Here is a 21,757-nt window from a genome sequence, read left to right on the forward strand (position 1 = left end):
ATCTCAACATAAACAAAGTAAATACAACATAAAAGGGCCAGAACAATGAGAGATTGTTCGGAATGTGCGGTTGAACGCTACATGATATTATACAATTAAGGGGATTTTTTAGTGTGCCGGTCATGGTCCGGTATAGTAAGTGTCATAATACAATTCGTTGAACTTTAATTTTTTCAAGTTTATAACCAATTGTATTACACTTGATGTACCTCGTCGTGTTCTCGGCAAACTCGAAAATCTCTATGAGTTATGCGTTAGAAAGAAGAAAAACTTGTAAAATTATGGCTCTTTATAATTAGGTAACTAGAAATCACTATTGTTCAGTACGCAAAAGCAGGAAAGCTGCTGGTGATAAAATTATGCAAGGTCTGTGTAACTACATAAATCCATGACTCAAACAAACTCAAACACCGCGCGGTCATGGACGCTCTCTCGGCATTCTGGTTCCAACGAGTACATCCTTTGTTCGACATAATTTAGCTACAACATTGTTCGCGTCCATTCGCTCTCCCGGCATTGCTGCAGAACAAGCAACTCCAATTCTTGCAAGGGAAATCAAGCACTCGTCAGCTCTTTGCCTTTGATCATCTTGGCCCAGATAGCCCCTGTTGTCCGTGGCAGTGGTAATTCCACTTTCTTCTGTGTGAAGGAGCCGGGGATCACACGTCGCCATATGTTGACACTGCAGTTCCACTGCCGTACTCTATAATTTAATGCAGAAAAACATAGTTATGTCTTGACTGTGACTTCATAAAATTAAAGCTAAGAAGAAAGATATCAGGAAAATTTACCTGGGGCAGTGTAGCCTATGGTGCCTTTTATTGCATTGGAAGAGCTTTCTTGTGTAGGAAATGGACGACTAGCATCTGGGAGGAACGTTGCCAAACCAAAATCACCAACACATCCAGTCATGTTACCATCCAAGAGAATGTTGCTTGGCTTTAAATCGCAATGAACTATTGGCATGTCAGAGCCGTTGTGCAAATAATCCAGAGCACTTGCTATGTTGATTGCAATGTTTACTCTCTGAATAAGATCCAAATTTTTCTGCAGATTGGTTGGATTGTCGCCCTGTTGAGCTGAATTATGCAGCCATTCTTCGAGGCTTCCGTTTACCATGAAATCATAAACCAAAGCCTTGAAGTCATTCCCTTGAAAATCGATGCTTGAACAGGCAGTCAGTAGCTTGACAAGATTTCGGTGCCTAACGGTTCTCAGAGCTTCACATTCAGCAATGAAACTTTTGGAGGCTCTTGAAGTTTGAAGATTGAGTACTTTCACTGCAACAACTCTTCCTTCATGCTGATCGAGTATTCCCTTATATACGGACCCAAAACTACCAGCACCAATCAAATTGGCTGCGGAGAACCCATCAGTTGCTTTTAGGAGATCTCCGTAGGACAATTTCAGAAGTGAAACCCCCAATGATGATCCTGATGTTGACTTCAGTGGTCTTGCTTTTCTTGATCGGTAAAGAATCACAAACAAAATCGCTAAAACTCAATCCAACAATCCCACAAACAACTGAGATAATTATTTTCAGCCTAGAAGATAAACCTTGCTTAGATTTCTTGGATGCGCATTTGGGCAATCTTAAAGAAGGTATACCTCCACAAATCCGTGAGTTTCCCGTGACAGAAAGCGCACTTGTGTTCTCAAAAACTCCTTTCATTGGTAATGCACCTTCAAAATCATTAAACGAGAGGTTCAAATTCAGCAAGACGCGAAAACTCTCCAAATAGTTGGGAATTCTGCCAGACAAGTTGTTGCAAGATATGTCGAAATTCTCAATCCCTCTCAAAGAGCTCAAGGATTCAGGTATGGTCCCCTGCAATGAGTTTCCACTCAGATACAGAGTTGTCAAACTTGTACAACTCCCTAAGCTTCGTGGAATCTCACCAGATAACCTGTTGTCAGAAACAATCAAGGAATCAAGATGCACCGAGTTACCTACTTCTGTGGGGATGGATCCAGTAAGTTGGTTACCGGATAGATTCAAACCTTGTGACAGGGATGATAAACCAATAACTTGTTTTGGAATTGAACCGCTAAGATTGTTTTCTGAAAGAACCAGAAGTAGCAGTTTCCCGCATTCTCCAAGACTTCGCGGTATGTTGCCTTGTAACTTGTTTGACATGAGAACCAATATGGTTAATGAACTTAGATTTCCTAGAGAAGATGGGATGGTACCTGACAGTTCATTTGAATTTAGATACAAAGCATTCAACTTATTCAGTCTTCCTGTCAATAGGTTTGCATCAAAGGCTAGTACCTCCAAGTTGAAGAGATTTCCAACACTGACAGGAATGTTTCCGCGCATCCAATTCCTTCCGAATATCATTTGCTTGACCATTGTCGAGAGATTTCCGAGAGACTCAGGTAGCACTCCTCCAAAATTATTGTCACTGATTGATAAAATTTGTAGATTTGTACAATTAACTAGAGAAGAGAGGAAATCCAAGTCACCTTCCTGGTTATATCCAAGACCGTTATTCGAGATTCCTAACCAGACCAAATTCGACATGCCTGCCAGACTAGGCACTTTGCCTGTAAACTTGTTGTCTAAGATCACAAATCGCATAAGGTTTGAGGCATTGGCGACTGAAACTGGTATCGGTCCACTGAATTGGTTCATATGGCAATAAAACTTTTTGATGTTTGGAAATATAGTGTGGCCCAAGCTAGGAGGAAGGGTTCCGCGAAGTTGGTTTATAAGCACGGAAAAATATGTGATCGAAGAGAGGTTGTATATTGAAGGAGGTATGGTACCATTCAAATAATTTGTACCCAACACAAAATATGCTAAGTTCTTCAACTGGCCAAGGCTATTTGGAATACCTTCATGCAGATTATTGTGATCCAGATAAAGCTTCTCAAGAGAAGAAAGATTTCCGAAAGAAGGCGGGATTTGCCCACTAAAATTGTTGCTTCCTAAATCAAGTACCCGAAGCTTGGACAATGAGGCAATTTCAGTTGGAAGTTTGCCACTAAGATTGTTTCCATATAAGAGAAGGTATTGGAGGTTGGAGCAACGTGATATGTTGGATGGAATAGCGCCGTTGAAGGAGTTGTTGTGAAGGCGTATTTGTTGCAGGCGGAACAAACGACCAATTTCTGAAGGAATGGTCTGGCCGAAGCTATTGTTTTCAAGGCGCAGTGTCCTGAGGAAGCTCAAGTTTCCAATGTGGGGGGACAGCTGACCTTCCTGCGCGGATGATCGGAGGTCCAGCACCGTGACTCTATGGTGCCTTCGGCCGCAAGTAATGCCTTGCCACTCGCAGAAGTCGAGGGATTCATTCCAGGAGCTAAGGATGCCTCGTGTATCGTTCACGATTTCAGCTTTAAAGGCAAGCAACGACAGCCTATCCACCTCATTTCCTGGTAGACCGGACGAGGAGGTGGAGTTGGAGCTAAAGAGAAAGAGTTGCACGAATATAAACCACATGCTAATATGGATACTTGAGAACTCCATTAAAACTCAAATTTTGAAGCAGAGCCAGAGTTATCCGTAAAAGAAAAGGGAGAAGAAAAACCTGCAACCAACAATTATAACATGTAAGTTGTAACAAACGAGTACAAAAAATTCAAACAAAACTGCTTTTTTTTTTTTTTTTTTGGGGTCAAAAGTCAGACAAAACTGCTTAATGTTTGAATTTACTCATGGGGATAATCTAGATTATTAATTTAATTACATTAGATTACTTGTCTAATTTCTCTTTAATTTGACTCTATTGTCTGCTCTAATTTGAAAGTGTGTCGAAGATATGATTAGGTATGATTAAAACATAACTAGCAACAACGTTGCTTGTGTCCTGTTGCTTTCTTGACCTGATGCATGCTCCAAACAGGAATCCGTCAAAATACGCTATATGTGACATTCCATTAAAATATGAGTGTCCGGGCCAACACAAAATTATTATGCAAGATTTTAATTCCCGAAATGAGATTTACTTTCCTAGCACAGTCTTGCAGATGTAGCGTTTTTTAAGCCTAACGTATGACCAATATTTTTTTCAAAGCAATATGACTAACATTTATCCAATAACATGATAGCACATAGACGGTTGTGTGTTGAACCCGAGAAATCATATAAACTATTATCTATTCATTAGCATGATACCACGTAGACGGCTGTATGTGAGACCCCGAGAGATCATTTAAACTATTACGATGAATCCTAACGGTCTTGAAGTCTTGAAGGTTCGTCGGTCCAGAAGTTCAACGCCATTGCAGAATATCATGTTTGAAAGTAGGTGGATGCAAATTATATATGTGATTTGAATGATTATTTCAACCATTAGGTGTCTAGAATATTAAGTTATATGTATTTTCAGAACAGTTTATTTCATGAGTTTAGTTTTCATCCTTGAACTTTACTAATAGTTTCTTCCGTCCTCGAACTATGTCATTTGTTGTACCAGTGGTCATTTTTGCTAACTCCATCAACTTTTCCGTTAAGTTGAGAGATAAAATAGAAATTTCATTAAAAAAATAGGGCATAAGCTCTTATGTATGTGTAAACATGATAAATGAATTATAACTATTTTCAAATGGTTTGGGATCGGAGAGAATTTCTGAAATGTAAAGTCAATATATCTATATGTATTAGGAAATCATATGAAAGGGATGTTATTATTTTAGTTTGGATCTAAGAAATTTGATGAATTATCCCTAAAGGTTCACATCATAATATTGCTGGTTGAAAAATAAGAAGAAGAATTTTTCACAGAGAAAGACTTAGCTTCTCAAGGATTGAGGATGAGTTCCTCCTTAAAATAACCTCGTGACATATTCACAAACTTTTATGCTTATGATGGAACTCTAAGAATTGACTAAACGGTCTTAGTTTTAATTTTTTTTTTTTTTTTTTGCTGAGAATTACATAGTGCTTTATAAGAAACGGTTTCGATCATATATACAAAATTTTGTAAATAAACTACGATTTACTTGGAGGAGGAAATCCTTAACCTTAAGGAGCCAATTATTTAATTATTTACACACACACACACACACACACACACACACACACAAATTGCTTAGACTATAACCAATGGTTAGGCTAAAAGCCAAATTTTTTAGCCCGAAAATTTTGCTTTTAGCCCAGAAACAATTTTTCTGCTCCAACCGTTCTAACTTAAAATTTTAGCTCGGGATTATTAAAGAATGAACTTAGGCTATTTTTTTTGTTAAATTATTATTATTTTTTAAAATAAATATGTAGATCATCGTAATTTAATTTTATAAACATTTTAATCTAAAAAAATTTATATTCCGATAAATTTTAGGTGTAGTCCACTCCGATTTCTGGGCTAAATTTTGGGGCGAATTTGGCATTGGTTTAGCATTTAGCATTTAGCCCAAAATTTCCCCTTGGGTTGGAGTGGGTTTGGAGGAAATTTTGGGGGGTAATTTGACTTTTAGCCCACCATTGAAGTTGGTCTTAAGGGGAGGGATCCCCATTTTTTCAAAAAAAAATGGGGGCACGCTCCCCAACGTTAGATTGGTTTTAATGAAATTGTGTGGTTGAGATTAAAACACAGGCTACACAATCTCAACCACACGATTTCATTAAAGTTAAATCCAACGGTAAGGAGTGTGTCCCTATTTTTTTAGAAAAATAAGGATCCCTCCCCTTAAGCAATCTGTGTGTGTATATAGATAAAAGGAAATCCTTAACCTTAAGGAGCCAAGTTTTTTTTAATTTAATTATATATATATTATTTTTTTTGGTATGAAAATACCACCCCTTAAATCTGACGAATACAAAGACAGATTTGACAGAAAGAGTAATCATGCAACGCAAAGTTAAGTTGGAGAGCAGAAACAACTAATATGGTACTAAACAGGGGCTAAAGTTGAGAGACTCTTGCCACCATGCACCCAAAAAACATTATAATAAAATCTGGAGGGGTCCTAGTTCCCTGCTGACACGCATTTGTACACATGAAACACAAAATTTAAGAACGGGATAAGCCCTCAGGAAATTGTTCAACTAAACAAGAAAAACTCCACAGCCTTGTAATGGAAGTACTTAGTTTCTACGAAATAAGCCTAACAAAGAACGCCAGGCAAATTACGAAGAAGCAACTACAGCCTCGGGGGTAGCTGCAACAATTGCCGCCTTGGGAGGAGCAGAAGTACTCGGTTTTGCATCCTTGGCCGGAGTTGGGGCCAGTGGCGATGGCTTAAGGTGGGGAGGGGTATTGTGCTTCAACTTTAAAAGTATCTGCCTCATCCTTGAAAGCTCGGTTGGCTTTCCGGGCTTTGGTCCTTGGACAACGAGAATGGATGGCTTCTTTTCCTGATCCTTCTTCCCTCTCTTCTTCTCTATAGCCGGCACCTCATTTGGAATGAGGTCAGCAATTGCCTTCCAGTAGTTCTTGTCTACCTCAGCATGAAACTTCTCTTGATTAGCCAGGAACAGCTGAGAAACGCCAAATATACAAGTTCAAAACATATGTTAGGAATGCATATTAACTCCCTGCGTCTTCATACCTTAGACGCCAGAGAAATTGATATGGATATTAAAGGCGAAGAAAAGCAAAATGGTATGACAAAGTTCAATTCCAAAATGTTTAGCCAAAAAAATACTAGATTTCAGAAATCATTAACCCGACCAAACATCCAGTATTAGTAATATTTGCTTTACAATGAAGCTTAACGGGGAAACGTTGCAGTTGTGATTTATGTAGCAAATCCTAAACAGTTGTGACCATCACATAATTGAATTCAGATACGTTCAGTCTGAGTAGAGGGAGGGTATAAAAGTTATGATCTTGCAGTAAAATTTATGAAAAACCAAGTCGAGTGGAGTGGGGAGCTATGTGTCAACAATTTGTGGCTCGTCTTCGACACCAATTTCGATCAATTATTCAACGAATCAGCAATTCAAGAACGAATGAAATAAATACACTATCAGTATCAGCTCAAAGGATCTTAATATGCATGCCAAACTTAAAATTAAGGTACTGAGGTTAGACATCCACATTATTACTCAGAAGATCTTATTAAAAACAAAAAATAGCGCTAATCATATTTTTCAGAAAATTTAATTTGATCTAACCTTCTCCCTTTCCCTGTTAGCAGCCTTGTTGTTTTCAGTAGTGATCTTCCTCTTCTGGTAGAATCCCACCTTGAATTCATCTGCTTCCTCGATTATCTGAACCAACAACTCCTTTTCCCGCCTTTCCTTCTCCTCGAGCTGAATTGCATTCTGCCTGAATGTCACAAGAGTTTGGATTACGATAACTCCCTTACAACCTCACAGAATTCAACCATTTATTTTTCCACCACCTTCTATGCAAACATAAAACCATTTTCTGATAGTCAATAACTACACATTGACAACAATCACGAATCTTTTCCGCTTCGAATTGAGCCCCACATTCTTATACAAACAATCGGCATGTTAAATTCATAAAGATTTCAACAAGTCTATATATATATTTTTTTTGATAAACATTCAATTTAACTAGTTGATATCAGAAATATAATCACTGCTCACTAGGCATGCAATTTTTGGAGCAACAGAAAGATCAAACCAAATCAAAACCAAGAACTTTCAACCGAATTGCACAAACGAGTCAAAATTTAATTGCTATACAGAACTATTTATTCAATCGCAAACAATCGAAATTCGAAACCCTACCTCCTCCATTCTCTGAGAGCGAAGCCCTCCTCAGGCAGCATCTCCGACGGAGGCGGCAAAATCGGATCGTCGGATCCGCCAAAACCTCCATCAAAGTCCTGTCCATTCGATTCGGCGTAGATCGACGGAGGAGAGAAGGCCTCCGACGCAGGCTGAGTGGCGAAAGCATCGCCTACGGCGGAGCCGTGGAAGATTGGGGAATCGGTGGCGGAGTCCTTGAGCGACTCGGTGTCGACGAAGGAGTCGAATCGCTGGGAGGGGAGTCGGGGGTCATAACCCAGGTAACCGTCGTCGTCGAACGGGCGAGTTGACACGGTGGTCGGGACGGAGTCGTCTTCGGGCTGAGCGAACGAGGCCATGATCGAGTCAAATGTACTGACACGCAAGAAACTGCCGAGCGAAATGCTTGCGGAGGCAAAAACTACGCAGGAGAAATATCCGCGGGCTTTGAGTTGGGCTTAGGCCGGCCCATTGGGCTTTCATTAGTCCAGCCCAATACAATGTTGCCCAAGAAATAACCGAAGATCTCTCTTTGGAACATACATAATCAGTTTACCGTTGTCCTTTCCTTGACTGGTCCTTGCGCCATTTGGCCTGAAAATCCAGAGAGAACAAAACAGCCGGCTTACACAGGCAGTTCTTGTCACTTGACCTCGATCACTTTGTTGTCACATTTATTTGGGTTGATCTTTATTTTCCTTGTTTTTTTTATATCTAAATTTCTAATTAATCGAGATCAGTCTTGTGCCATTTGGCCTTAAAATCCAAACATATAGAACAAAACTGCCGGCTTACACAGAGGAGATTTCTTTTATTTTTAGCATTAAATTCTGAAGTCATACATAAAAAAATGTTTGTGTTTTTGTGAAAATAAATACACACACACATATATTGTTTATGCTTGGACGATGTTTCTATTTATAGCATGAGTTTTTGAAGTCACACATAAGAACCTAGCTGTGTTTTTGTGCATATAACTTAAAGAGTATGGAATGGGAAGCAAGGTGTCAACATATGGCGACATGTATAGCTACGGAATCCTGTTGTTGGAGATGTTAATGTAGAACGATAAAACTTCTTCTACAAGATTGTATTTTACTCAATGAAATTACAATTACATAGAAGATAATATATATAGCCTTTGGCTCTTTACAAATCTACCCTTGACTATTTTAACTAAACTTATAACCATCCTAACTTAATAACAAACTAACCACATTTAGCTTTTACTTAACTGTTTAACATCAACAGAAATGGAAGATTTGTTATCTTCCTTAATAGTTAACAGGCAAGAGGCCGACAAATAACATGTTTAAAGATGGTAAACCACGTAAGTGGTGGGAAATTTTATTTTTAGTTGTGATGGGAACACGGATAGTATACCACGTAAGTGGTGGGAAATTTTATTTTTTAAGTTATTAATTTTTTAACACATATCCCACTATTTATATAATAACACATAATGTAACATCTCGTATACTAGTCATATTGAAAAATCTCCTGATTGTACAACTCATTAATCGCAAGAATTGTCGCATAATCACCGATAGCGACAGAGAAGGAGGTGCCTCGTACGTCTGACATCCCACAGTATGTCGGATCCTTTCGTCCTTCACACACGCGAAATTATATGAACTTGGTGATGGGCAATATAGTGCAGAAGATATCGAAATTAAAAGTTACGATAATGAATTTATTAATATAAAAAATCTAAAAGGAGGGAACTCAATCAGTGCTAAATGGGTTTGCTTCTTTTATTCCGCATCTACAACATCTCATCATCTCATGCCAACAGAAGTTGATAAAGTAGATATAGAAGCCCGTAAAATAACTAAAATTTTATGGGTGGGAAGAGATTGCTGGTGTCTTGAGATAAAATTTGGGTGTGACTAGACTTGGTTGGAAGGAGCCTTAACAATAATTAAATTTTTAGGAGGATGTAATCAAATTAAGCTTTTAAAAGATTTTAAAAATGATAAATTTGATAGGATTTAAAAGGATTTAAGACTCCTACAAAATTCATATAGATTTGAATGGATTTAGCTTGTAGATTTTAGTGGATTGTGGTGGATTTTCATATAATTTTTTTATTGAAAAGAAAAGGGAAATATATTTTTCCCTTGCTCTACTGTACTCGATAGCCACTTTATCCCTCCCTTTTCGTGTCCCTTTTCATACCACCACGGCTCCATCTCTTTCTCAATCGATAGATCAATATAATTTGGTGAGCTTTTGAGCACTACACCACCAACAACATTTGTGTCTGGTTGTTGTATTGACTCAGTCATCACACTTATTTGGCAAGACCGCGTTGATTCTACGACTCTGACATCCGAAATTTCTAATGAATTGCAAGAAAGCGATGTGTTATCCAAACACAATCAAACTTGAAGTCTCTGCGTCAACTTGTTTTGGTCTGTAGCACTGAGGGCCACTTACACAGACAGAGACGGCTCTTATCCAACACAATCATAACAACCGAAGAAGTTGCGGGAATCGTTGCAAATTACTTTCATGTATAACACTGCTTCTGCTTCATCACCGGAACTTTGTTTAGCGGCTTAAATGGGGTTCCCAGGTATTGTTGTTAGCGTTTGGTCAATTTTCATGCAACTATTTCTCCTAATGCTCACTTCGTCCTCCTTAACTCTGCGAGGAGATGAAGTGGATAGACTGTCCTTGCTTGCCTTTAAAGCTGAAATTGTGAGTGATCGCATGGCCATCCTCGCCTCATGGAATGAATCCCTCCACTTCTGTGAATGGCCTGGCATTTCTTGCGGCCGCAGACACCAGAGAGTCACAGTGTTGGACCTCCGATCAAGCCGGCTAGGAGGTCAACTATCTCCCAACATTGGAAACTTGAGCTTTCTCAGGACATTAAACCTCGAAAACAATAGCTTCAACAGCAGCATCCCTCCAGAAATTGGCCGTTTGTTCCGGCTGCAACGATTAAGCCTTGGTAACAATTCCTTCAGGGGTGATATTCCGGTCAGCATATCGCGTTGCTCTAAGCTCCGCTACCTTGACTTAGGCGATAACATTCTCGGTGGCAAGATTCATATTGAAATTGGCTTCTTGTCCAACCTTCAGGTACTTAATTTAGGAAGTAATTATTTAAGTGGGGAGATCCCACCATCTTTGGGAAATCTTTCTTCTCTTCAGATACTATCTGTGCGACAAAATTTTCTGCAGGGAGGTATTCCAGATAGCCTTGGCCAGTTGAATAACTTAAAATACCTTGGTTTGGGTTCCAATATTTTGAATGGTACCATCCCTCCCTCCATGTACAACCTCTCTTCTATTACAGTCATCTCGGTGCTTGAAAACCTACTTCATGGAACTCTTCCCCCTGGCTTGGGCCACACTGTATTTCCAAACCTCCAAGCCTTTTCTTTTCATTTCAACCGATTCAGTGGACAAATACCAGTTTCACTCTCCAATGCATCCAACCTTGCATTATTTGGTATCTCAGCCAATATTTTTACTGGAAGAGTGCCTAATCTGGCAAGGATGTCCAATCTGTTCCGGGTAGAAATGGATGCTAACAATCTTGGAAATAATGAGGAAGGTGACTTGGACTTCCTTTCTTCTCTGGTTAATTGCACCAACTTAGAGCGTTTGGATATCAGTGGCAATAATTTTGGAGGAGTGCTACCTGAATCTCTCAGCAACCTCTCAACAAAGCTCGAGGTAATGAGATTGGGAGGGAATCAGATACGCGGAAGCATTCCTGTAGGAATTGGAAATCTCATCAACTTGGGGATACTAGGCTTTGAGGTAAACCAATTGAGGGGCCCTATACCAATCTCAATATGTAAACTGAATAAAATTTTTAGTCTGTCATTGAATCACAATGAGTTGTTCGGTACTATCCCAGTTATGCTAGGCAATCTAACTTCGTTAGGCATTTTACTTCTCATGTCAAACAACTTACAAGGAAGCATACCACTAAGTCTCGGTGAATGCAGGAATTTGCAAGCTTTGAATCTTTCTCAAAATAATCTTAGTGGTCCCATTCCAGATGAAGTCATCAGTTTATCATCCCTGTCACAGTTTTTGGATCTGTCCCACAACTATTTTACTCATTCCATTCCATTTAGAGTAGGTCTTTTGTTGCAGCTTGCTTACTTGGATCTTTCTAACAACAGTTTAACTGGTGAGATTCCAAGCTCAATAGGAAACTGCATAAGTTTGGAAAGTTTGCATTTGGAAAGAAATTTTTTGCGAGGGACCATTCCTGACGCTTGGAGTTCTTTGCGAGGAGTTGAAGAAATTGACCTTTCTTGCAACTTCTTAACTGGGAGAATTCCAAGCTATCTAGGGAGTTTCCGCGTCTTGCGGAACTTAAACCTATCATTCAATGATTTAGAAGGTGCAGTACCGATAGAAGGAGTTTTCCAGAATTCAACTTCGTTTTCTATCATTGGAAATAAACGGCTATGTGGAGGTATGTCTCAGTTAGTGTTGCCACCATGCATCTCCAAAAAATCTGACGAAAAACCCAAGCAAGAAATATTTCCATGGCGAAAAATACTTATCTCAATTGCCTGTGGGAGTGCTATTGGAGTTGTCTTCCTGTTGTGCTTTGTGCTTCTTTATCCATCAAGACAATCATTGCACCGTGTACTTCTTTATCTATCAAGAAAATCAAGAACAAAGACAACTTCAGGACCATCATGGGAGGTTTCACTCTTGAAAGTTTCATACGGTGATCTCCTCAAAGCGACTAATGGGTTTTCTTCTCGGAATTTGATTGGTGCTGGTAGCTTCGGGTCTGTGTACAGGGGAATTCTCAATCAGGAAGAAAGAATTGTTGCAGTTAAAGTGCTTAATGTTCAAGGTTCAAGAGAAAGTTTTACAGCTGAATGTGAAGCCTTGAAAAACATTAAGCACCGGAATCTTGTCAAGCTACTGACCGTGTGTTCAAGTATCGATTTTCAAGGAAATGATTTCAAAGCTTTGATATATGAATTCATGGTGAATGGAAATCTTGAAGAGTGGCTGCATTTTTCAGCTCATAGGCTACCTGGGGCCCCCATCGTGCAGGGCCATTTGAACCTTATTCAGAGGGTAAACATTGCCATTGACGTGGCTAATGCTCTAAATTATTTGCACAACCACTCTCACGTACCAATAATTCATTGTGATTTGAAACCCAGCAACGTTCTCTTGGAAGGCGACATGACTGCTCGCGTTGCTGATTTTGGTTTAGCAAGGTACCTCCCAGATGCTTCATGTTCACTTCCTTCGCACAGAAGCACTGCAAATGTCATTAACGGTTCCATAGGCTATATTGCCCCCGGTAAGTTGGATTGTTGTTTCGACCTCTTTCTAACATGTACAAGAGAACAATTCTCTTTTTATTTCAATTTTTAACTGTATCTTCTGTACGGAAACCTGTAGAGTATGGAATGGGAAACGAGGTTTCAACATATGGCGATGTGTATAGCTACGGAATCCTGTTGTTGGAGATGCTTACTGGAAAGAGGCCTACAGATGAAATGTTCAAAGATGGTCTGAACCTGCACAAGTTCGTTCAGATAGCTTTGCCTGAACTTGTAGAAGAAATATGTGATCCGGTGCTTCTTCAAATAAAAGAAAGCAGCACTCGTAGTAATGGCTCAAGCAATAGGAATCAGGTCCAAGATGATCAAAGGCAAAGAGTTAGGAAGTGCTTGGTTATCATGGCCAGGATAGGAGTTGCTTGTTCTGCAGATTTGCCGAGAGAGCGGATGGATATTGGACATGTTGTAGACGGACTATGCCTAGCAAGGGATGTACTAACTGGAACCTGGATTCCTAGAAATCATATGATCACGGCCTAAGCAGCATGCAATCCAACTGAGTTTGTTCGAGCACTGAATCAAGGATTCGGGCCTATTTCATAAGCTTTCTAGACTCTGAGTTACCTTTGCAGAATTGCAGACATGAACAATATTGTAAGCATCAAATAAAATCAGTTATCAACTCAAAATTGAACTTCTTAGTTGCATTTTTTGTTTCTTTATTTCTTTCCAACACGCATCATCACTTTCTCCTTTTTCTTTTCTTCGACCGCCAGTCAACAGCGACAGCAACAGACCGTGTCATCTATTTGCTCTCTGTGTCAAGCGTTAACAGTAAGAACACTTTCAAAGGATTTGAAGTGTGAACACAAATACAAGATTAACATATATTCTTACTAGTATGAATGAGCATAATTTATAGTCTTATTCTCGGCTGTTTGCTGCATAATTTCTTTCTGCCCTTCAGTCATGGTGTGAAGAATTCAACTGATTGTCTGGCAACCCGGAACCCTTGGTCATGATGTTTAACAAAGACTTGTACTTCCTGCCAACTCATAACCTGCATTTTGATACTTCACTCTGCCTTGCGTAATTTAATCACCAGAATTCCTGCATCGCCGTGTGAGGAGGAGGAAAGGTAATTGTTGAAGTAGAGTTCAGCCAAAAGCTACGTTTTGCATTGTGTATACCTTTCCAATGAAAAGGGTTCAGCTCAACCAACATGTAACATTTTCCTCACAGCAATTAACACTAGAAGAGTTATGTGCCAAGCCGAAAGGTCCTGTACCATTTCATGGGTCCAGATTCTCCCCGAATCTCTCTCTCCGGATTCTTTCCAAAACTGTAATCCTGCCTGTTAATGCAGATCATGCGGCCAGCAATCAATCTTAATGATTAGAGTTTTGTTAAGAATCTGGAGGCCCTACTGTTCCCGCCGAATAATTTTCATTCAAATTATAATTAATATTCTAACAGATTATGACATCTAAAAATTAGTACGAGTCATGAAGGCAGCGACAATGAGACCCACGACATTTCCAAAGTCTTTGAGTAACCATTTTGGACTCCAGAGTTTACTCCTGTCTCCTCTTCAACTTTCAAAGTCTTTGCGTCAACCTACAATGTCTTTCATCAAGACCTACATTTGCTGCAATTAATGTTTTGTTTCTGTTCATGTATATGTACTTCTGCTTCAAAACTTAAGCTTTCATTTGCGGCCTCCTTGATTGATTCCCATCCTCCTTAGTACTAGGTTTATTTTCACACGACTCTTTCCCTTTCCCTCTGCCCCCTGCTCACGTCTAGGAGGAGATGAAGTGGATAGGCTGTCCTTGCTTGCCTCTAAAACTGAAATTGTGATTGATCGCATGGCCGTCCTTAGCTCCTGGAATGCATCCCTCCACTTCTGTCAGTGGCCAGGCCTTACTTGCGGCGACAGACACGAGAGTTACGCTGCTCAACCTGCAATCAAGCCGATTGGAAGGCTCTGTCCTCCCACATTGGGAACTTGATCTTTCTGAGGCTTTAACCTCCAAAACAATAACTTCAGCCACACCATCTCTCCAGAAATTGGTCGTTTGTTCCAGCTGCAACAACTACACCTTGTAAACAACTCTGTCAGTGGTCATTTTGGAGGTGTTTTACCCAACTCTGTAGCCAATCTTTCAACCCAACTCACTAAACTCTACCTCGGAGTCAATCAAATATCTGGAAATATTCTTGCAGCATTAGAAAACCTCAACAATTCAATAAGTCTTAGGCATGCAGGCTAACCTGTTCACCGGCATCATTCCTACTTTTTTCAGGAAGTTCCGTCAGCTGCAAATACTGTCTTTAGATGGAAATAGATTATCAGGACAGATCCCTTCTTCCATAGGAAACCTCACTCAAATGTTTCAATTCTACTTATCAGAAAATAAATTAGAAGGAAACATTCCACCGAGCATTGGAAACCGCAAAAATTTGCAGTATATGGACATCTCAGACAATAGCCTCAGGGGAGATATACCACCACATGTTATTGGTCTTTCCTCCTTTTCTGTCCTGCTCAATTTATCACATAATTCATTGACTGGGAGTCTGTCTGTTGGGGTGAGTAATTTCAAAAAGTATTGGAGACTGTCTGAGCCTTTGAGTTTCTTTACCTGCAAGGAAATCTCTTTCGAGGAATCATACCTTCTTCTTTGGCTTCTTTGAGTGGTCTTCAGCGTTTAGATATTTCGCTAAACAACTTATCAGGACAGATTCCAAAAGATCTACAGAGACTTCCTTTCTTGTTGTACATGAACTTGTCTTTCAATGATGTGGATGGTGAGGTACCAAAAGAAGGCGCCTTTCAAAACACGAGCATAATATCATTGGTTGGAAATGCAAAGCTTTGTGGTGGTGTCTCAGAATTTCAGTTACCAGCATGCCCCATCAAAGGATCAGAACCTAGAAAGATCCTCGGTCGCAAACAAAAACTTATAATTGCTTTAGTGGTGGGATATCCTATCCTGCTTTCATTCTTGCTTGCACTTTACTGGAGGAGAAAACAGGAAAAGAAACCACCATCTGCAGTCTTATCAATCAACTTCTTTTCAAAGGTTTCGTAGGAAACGCTTCATCAAGCTACCAGCGGATTCATTTCAAACGCTTTAATTGGATTAGGATGTTTTGGCTCTGTATATAAAGGGATTCTTGAAAATGAATAAAATGTAGTTGCTATAAAGGTCCTCAACCGTCAACAAAAAGGAGCTTCCAAGAGTTTCATGGCAGAATGCAACGCACTAAGAAATATCCGGCACATGAATCTCGTTAAGATCTTAACATGTTGCTCCAGCACGGATTACAATGGCAACGAATTCAAAGCACTGGTTTTTGAATACATGTCAAACGGAAGTTTAGAGCAGTGGCTGCACAGAGAAAACCAATAAAGGATTTTGAGCCTTCACCAAAGATTGAACATTGCAGTTGATGTGGCTTCTGCATTGTACTGTCTTCATGATCATTGTGAACAACCAATCATTCACTGTGACTCGAAGCCAAGCAACATTCTTCTTGACAATGACATGAATGCTCGTGTAGGTGATTTTGTGTTAGCAAGACTCATTTCAGCCACCGCGGACTCCTCTCTAAATCAAAGTAGCACAATTGGACTAATGGGAACCATTGGCTATGCTGCTCCAGGTAAACTCTTCTAAAACTTCACAACTTCTCAAATCTCTACCTAGTTGGACTATTTACTGAAGCGGTAGAAAAACCGATAAAAGAAAACCAAAGCAACTGATGGGTTCTCTGCAGCCAATTTGATTGGTGCTGGTAGTTTTGGGTTCTCTGCAGCCAATTTGATTGGTACAAGGTACGTCCAGGATGCTTTGTGTTCACTTCCTTCACACAGAAGCACTGCCAATGTCAAAAATGGTTCCATAGGCTATATTGCCCCAGGTAAGTACAATTGTTGCTTCAACCTCTTTCGGACATGTACAAGAAAATAACTTCTTTTTATTTAAGGTATTAACTTTATGGTTCGTATGTTTAATTACAGAGTATGGCATGGGAAATGAGGTTTCAGCATATGGAGATGTGTACAGCTACGGAATCCTGCTGTTGGAGATGCTTACTAGAAAGAGACCGACGGATGAAATGTCAAAGACGGTCTGACCTTCCACAACTTTGTTCAGATGGCATTGCCTGAACGCGTAGAAGAAATATGTGATCCGGTGCTTCTTCAAGTTAAAAAAAAGCAGCATTTGTAGTAATGCCACAAACAATAGGAACCATGTCCAAGATGATCAAAGGCAAAGAATTAGCAAGTGCTTGGTTGTCATGGCCAAGTTAGGAGTTGCTTGTTACGCAGATTTGCCGAGAGAGCGGATGGATATTGGACGTGCTGTAGAAGGATTATGCCTAGCTAGGGATGTGCTAACTGGAACCTCAATTCCTATAAATCATATGATCACGGCCTAATCAGCCCGTGAAACTTCTGCTTTTGTTCGAGTAATTAGTTACATTCCCAGAATTCACAGAAACGAAAAATATTGTATCGAAAATTAGAATAAACAAGAATAATTTTCAACTGAAATTGAACTTAACTGCATTTTTTTTGTTTTTTTCAGATTCTTTCTTTCAAACATGCATCATCAGTTTCTCCTTTTCTTTTCTTGGACCACAACAGCAACAGAACATGTCATCTATGAGTTTTGTGTGTCAATTGTCAACAGTAAGAACAGTTTCAAAGAAAGCTGCATGGAAATTTGAAGTTTGAATACAAATAAATAAACAAAAACATAATTCATGGTCTTATTCATGGAAGTTTGCTGCATAATTTATTTTTTGCCTCTGGTCATGGTGTTGAGAGGTTAACTAATTGTCATGGTGTTAAGAAGTCAACTAATCCGGCAACCAGAGCGCCTTTCCCGTGATGTTTAAGAAAGTCTACTCATTGTCCTTCAAACTCATAGTCAACATAATTTTATCACCAGAATTCCTGCTTCTGCTTACTGAGTAATGGGTTTTCATGTTCCGAGCTTACTGAGCTTATGCTCAGTTGGGAAATCTTTCATCAATCACACAACTTCCTTGGCATATAACAACCTGGTGGGGAATGTTCCGGGGGAAATAGGCCAACCGAAAAGCTTATCTTTTTTCGCAATCGGACCAAATAATCTCTCCGGTATGATCCCTTCCTCCCTTTTTAACATCTCTATGAATACCTTATCACTTACGGATACTGAATTTGAGGGCATTATTCCACCTGACATTGGCCTCAAAATGCCTAATCTCCAACAAATTGGCATTGGTGGAAACGAGTTCTCGGGGACAATCTCAGCTTCATTTTCCAATGCTTCTCAGCTTCAAATACTTGACACTGCACAAAACAATTTTGTGGGGCAAGCTCCAGCAAGCTTTGGAGATCTTCCAGATCTCCGCTGGCTCGGTCTGTGCAACAATAACCTAGGAAGTTACTCAGCTAATGACCTGTATTTTATAACATCCTTGACAAATTGCAGCAACCTGGAGATACTTGATATGAGTTTGAACAACTTTGGAGGTGTTTTACCCAACACTGTAGCCAATTTTTCAACCCAACTCACTAAACTCTATCTCGGAGTCAATCAAATCTCTGGAAATATTCCTGCAGCATCAGAAAACCTCAATAATTTGATAGTCTTAGGCATGAAGGCTAACCTGTTCACTGGCATCATTCCTACTTTTTTAGGGAAGTTCCGACAGCTGCAAATACTGGCTTTAGATGGAAATAGATTATCAGGACAGATCCCTTCTTCCATAGGAAACCTCAGTCAAATGTTTCAACTCTACTTATCAGGAACCAAATTAGAAGGAAGCATTCCCCTGAGCATCGGAAACTGCAAAAATTTGCAGTACATGGACATCTCAGACAATAGCCTCAGTGGAGATATACCACCACAGGTTATTGGTCCTTCCTCCTTATCTGTCCACAAAGTATCTTTATTAGGTTCATTGAACTAAGGCTAGAATTTTTGCAAGGTTTTTTTTTCAACCTCTGGTTCATGACTCGAGCTTTCTTTCGCAGAGCGTATATATGGGGTTCTCGGGTATCATTATTAGCATCTGGTCAATTCTCATGCAACTGTTTCTCCCGATGGTCACTCCATCCTCCTTGCATCTAGGAGGGAATGAGACGGATAGACAGTCCTTGCTTGCATTTAAAGCTGAAATCGTGAACGATCCATTGGGCATTCTTAGCTCCTGGAATGAATCGCTCCACTTCTGTCAGTGGCAAGGCATTGCTTGTGGCCACAGACACCAGAGAGTCACCGCACTGGACCTCCAATCAAGCCGGCTGAACAGTCAGCTATCTCCCCACATTGGAAACTTGAGCTTTCTCAGAACTTTAAACCTCCAAAACAACAACTTCAACAACACCATCCCTCAAGAAATTGGTCGTTTGTTCCATGTGCAACAACTACGCCTTGAAAACAACTCCTTCAGTGGTCATATTCCATTCACATATCACCTTGCTCTAACCTCCAAATACTTCGCATAGCTGGAAACCATCTTATGGGTAAAATTCCAATTGAAATTGGTTCCTTGTCCAAGCTTCGGGTACTTTTTTTAAGATACAACAATTTAAGCGGGGAAATCCCACCTTCTTTGGAAAATCTTTCTTCTCTCCAAGTGTTAGATGTGTCAGAAAATAATATGCATGGAGGTATTCCGAATAGCCTTGGCCAGTTGAAAAGATTAAAATTTCTTGCATTGGGAATGACGTCTGCAATTTCCTTCCAGTAGTTCTTGTCTACCTCAGCATGAAACTTCTCTTGGTTAGCCAGGAACAGCTGAGAAACGTCAAAAATACAAGTTCAAAACAATCTGTTAGGAATGCATATTAACTCCGTACGTCTTCATACCTTAAAGTTAGATGCCAGAGAGATCGATATGGATATTAAAGGCAAAGAAAACCAAAATGTTATGACAAAGTTCAATTCCAAAATGTTTAGCCAAAAAAAAAAAAAAAAAAAAAAAAAAAAAAAAAAATCTAGACTTCAGAAACCATTAACCCGACCAAACATCTAGTATTAGTAATATTTGTTTTACAATGAAGCCTAACGGGAAACGTTGAAGCTGAGATTTATGTAGCAAATCCTAAACAGTTGTGACCATCACTTAATTGGATTCAGATACGTTAAGTCCCAGTAGAGGGAATAAAAGATATGAGCTCGCAGTATATTTATGAAAAACCAAGTCGAGTGCATGTGGGGAGCTATGTGTCAACAATTTGTGGCTCTTATTCAACACCAATTTCGATCAATTATTCAAGGAACCAGCAATTCACGAACAAATAAAATAAATACACTATCAGTATCAGCTCAAAGGATCTTAATATGCATGCCAAACTTAAAATTGAGTCAGTGAGGTAAGACATCCACATTATTACTCAGAAGATCTTATTAAAAACAAAAAATAGCACTAATCATATTTTTCGGAAAGTTTAATTTGATCTAACCTTCTCCCTTTCCCTGTTAGCAGCCTTGTTATTTTCAGTAGTGATCGTCCTCTTCTGGTAGAATCCCACCTTGAATTCATCTGCTTCCTCGATTATCTGAACCAAAATAGCTCCTTTTCCTGCCTTACCTTCTCCTCGAGCTGAATTGCATTCTGCCTGAATGTCACAAAAGTTCGGATTACAATAACTCCCTTACAACCTCACAGAATTCAACCATTTATTTTTCCACCACCTCCTATGCAAACATAAAACCATTTTCTGAGAGTCAATAACTACACATTGACAACAATCACGAATCTTTTCTGCTTCGCATTGAGCCCCACATTCTTATACTTTTTTTTTTTTTTCAACATGTCTATATTTTATTTTATTTTATTTTTTTCGATAAACTCATGAAGATTTCAACATGTCTATATATATATATTTTTTCCGATAAACTTTCAACTGAATTGTACAAAAGAGTCAAAATTTAATTGCTATACAGAACTATTGGTTCAATCGCAATCAATCGAAATTCGAAACCGTACCTCTTCCATTCTCTGAGTGCGAAGCCCTCCTCAGGCAGTATATCCCACGGAGGCGGCAAAATCGGATCATCGGACCCGCCAAAACCTCCATCAAAGCCCTGTCCATTCGATTCGGCGTAGATCGACGGAGGAGAGAAGGCCTCCGACGCAGGCTGAGTGGCAAAAGCATCGCCTGCGGCGGAGCCGTGGAAGATTGGGGTATCGGTGGCGGAGTCCTTGAGCGACTCGGTGTCGGGACTGAGCCGTCTTCGGACTGAGTGAACGAGACCATGATCGAGTCAAATGTACTGACACGCAAGAAACGTCTCTCTCAATGTCTCTCTTTGTGGCTCTTAACCGCCGAGCGAAATGCTCGCAGAGGCAAAAACTACGCAGGAGAAATATTCGCGGGATTTGAGTTGGGCGTAGGCCGGCCCATTGGGCTTTCATTAGTTCAGCCCAACACAATGTTGGCCAAGAAAGAACCGAAGATCTCTATTTCGAACATACATAATCAGTTTACCGTTGTCTCTTCTTTGACCTCGAGGCCGGTTGAGAGAGCAAGTTATGCAGGATCCCGCATGACTCGTCTTTGCGCCATTTGGCCTGAAAATCCAGAGAGAACAAAACAGCGAGCTAGGACAGGCAGTTCTTGTCACCTGACCTCGATTACTTTATTTTCCTTGTTTTTTATATCTAAATTTCTAATTAATTGAGATCAAGTGATGACTATGACAATTTCTTTCAAGTCTTTGCGCCATTTGGCCTTAAAATCCAAACATATAGAACAAAACAGCCGGCTTCCACAGACAGTTCTTGTCACAGAGACCCCGACATAAGCCGAATA

At 39.8% G+C, this 21,757-nt stretch overlaps 3 protein-coding genes and 2 pseudogenes across 3 annotated transcripts; 2 read left to right on the forward strand and 3 right to left on the reverse strand.

Annotated features, from left to right (window-relative positions):
* Positions 1–246: 246 nt before the first annotated feature.
* On the reverse strand, positions 247–3,472 carry LOC137719480 (putative receptor-like protein kinase At3g47110; annotated as a pseudogene).
* Positions 3,473–5,805: 2,333 nt separating this feature from the next.
* On the reverse strand, positions 5,806–8,059 carry LOC137720341 (clathrin light chain 2). Its single transcript, XM_068459397.2, has 3 exons — positions 7,649–8,059; positions 7,064–7,217; positions 5,806–6,424 (listed from the first exon to the last, which is right to left on the reverse strand). The coding sequence occupies exons 1-3, from the start codon at positions 8,005–8,007 to the stop codon at positions 6,074–6,076; spliced, it is 864 nt and encodes a 287-aa protein (XP_068315498.2). The 5' UTR covers positions 8,008–8,059; the 3' UTR covers positions 5,806–6,073.
* A 1,984-nt stretch (positions 8,060–10,043) lies between these two features.
* Positions 10,044–13,640, forward strand: LOC137721002 (uncharacterized). The gene is made up of 2 exons (XM_088694172.1): positions 10,044–12,950; positions 13,052–13,640. Exons 1-2 carry the CDS (start codon positions 10,214–10,216, stop codon positions 13,471–13,473), a joined length of 3,159 nt encoding a protein of 1,052 aa, XP_088550298.1. The 5' UTR covers positions 10,044–10,213; the 3' UTR covers positions 13,474–13,640.
* A 798-nt stretch (positions 13,641–14,438) lies between these two features.
* On the forward strand, positions 14,439–17,382 carry LOC148699024 (putative receptor-like protein kinase At3g47110; annotated as a pseudogene).
* On the reverse strand, positions 16,898–21,338 carry LOC148699025 (uncharacterized). The gene is made up of 3 exons (XM_088694199.1): positions 20,932–21,338; positions 20,405–20,560; positions 16,898–19,736 (listed from the first exon to the last, which is right to left on the reverse strand). Exons 1-3 carry the CDS (start codon positions 20,938–20,940, stop codon positions 19,404–19,406), a joined length of 498 nt encoding a protein of 165 aa, XP_088550325.1. The 5' UTR covers positions 20,941–21,338; the 3' UTR covers positions 16,898–19,403.
* Between the last annotated feature and the right edge of the window lie 419 nt (positions 21,339–21,757).

Source organism: Pyrus communis, chromosome 1 (assembly GCF_041283825.1).
Source record: "Pyrus communis isolate YQ-2024b chromosome 1, ASM4128382v1, whole genome shotgun sequence".
Taxonomy (NCBI): Eukaryota; Viridiplantae; Streptophyta; class Magnoliopsida; order Rosales; family Rosaceae; genus Pyrus; species Pyrus communis.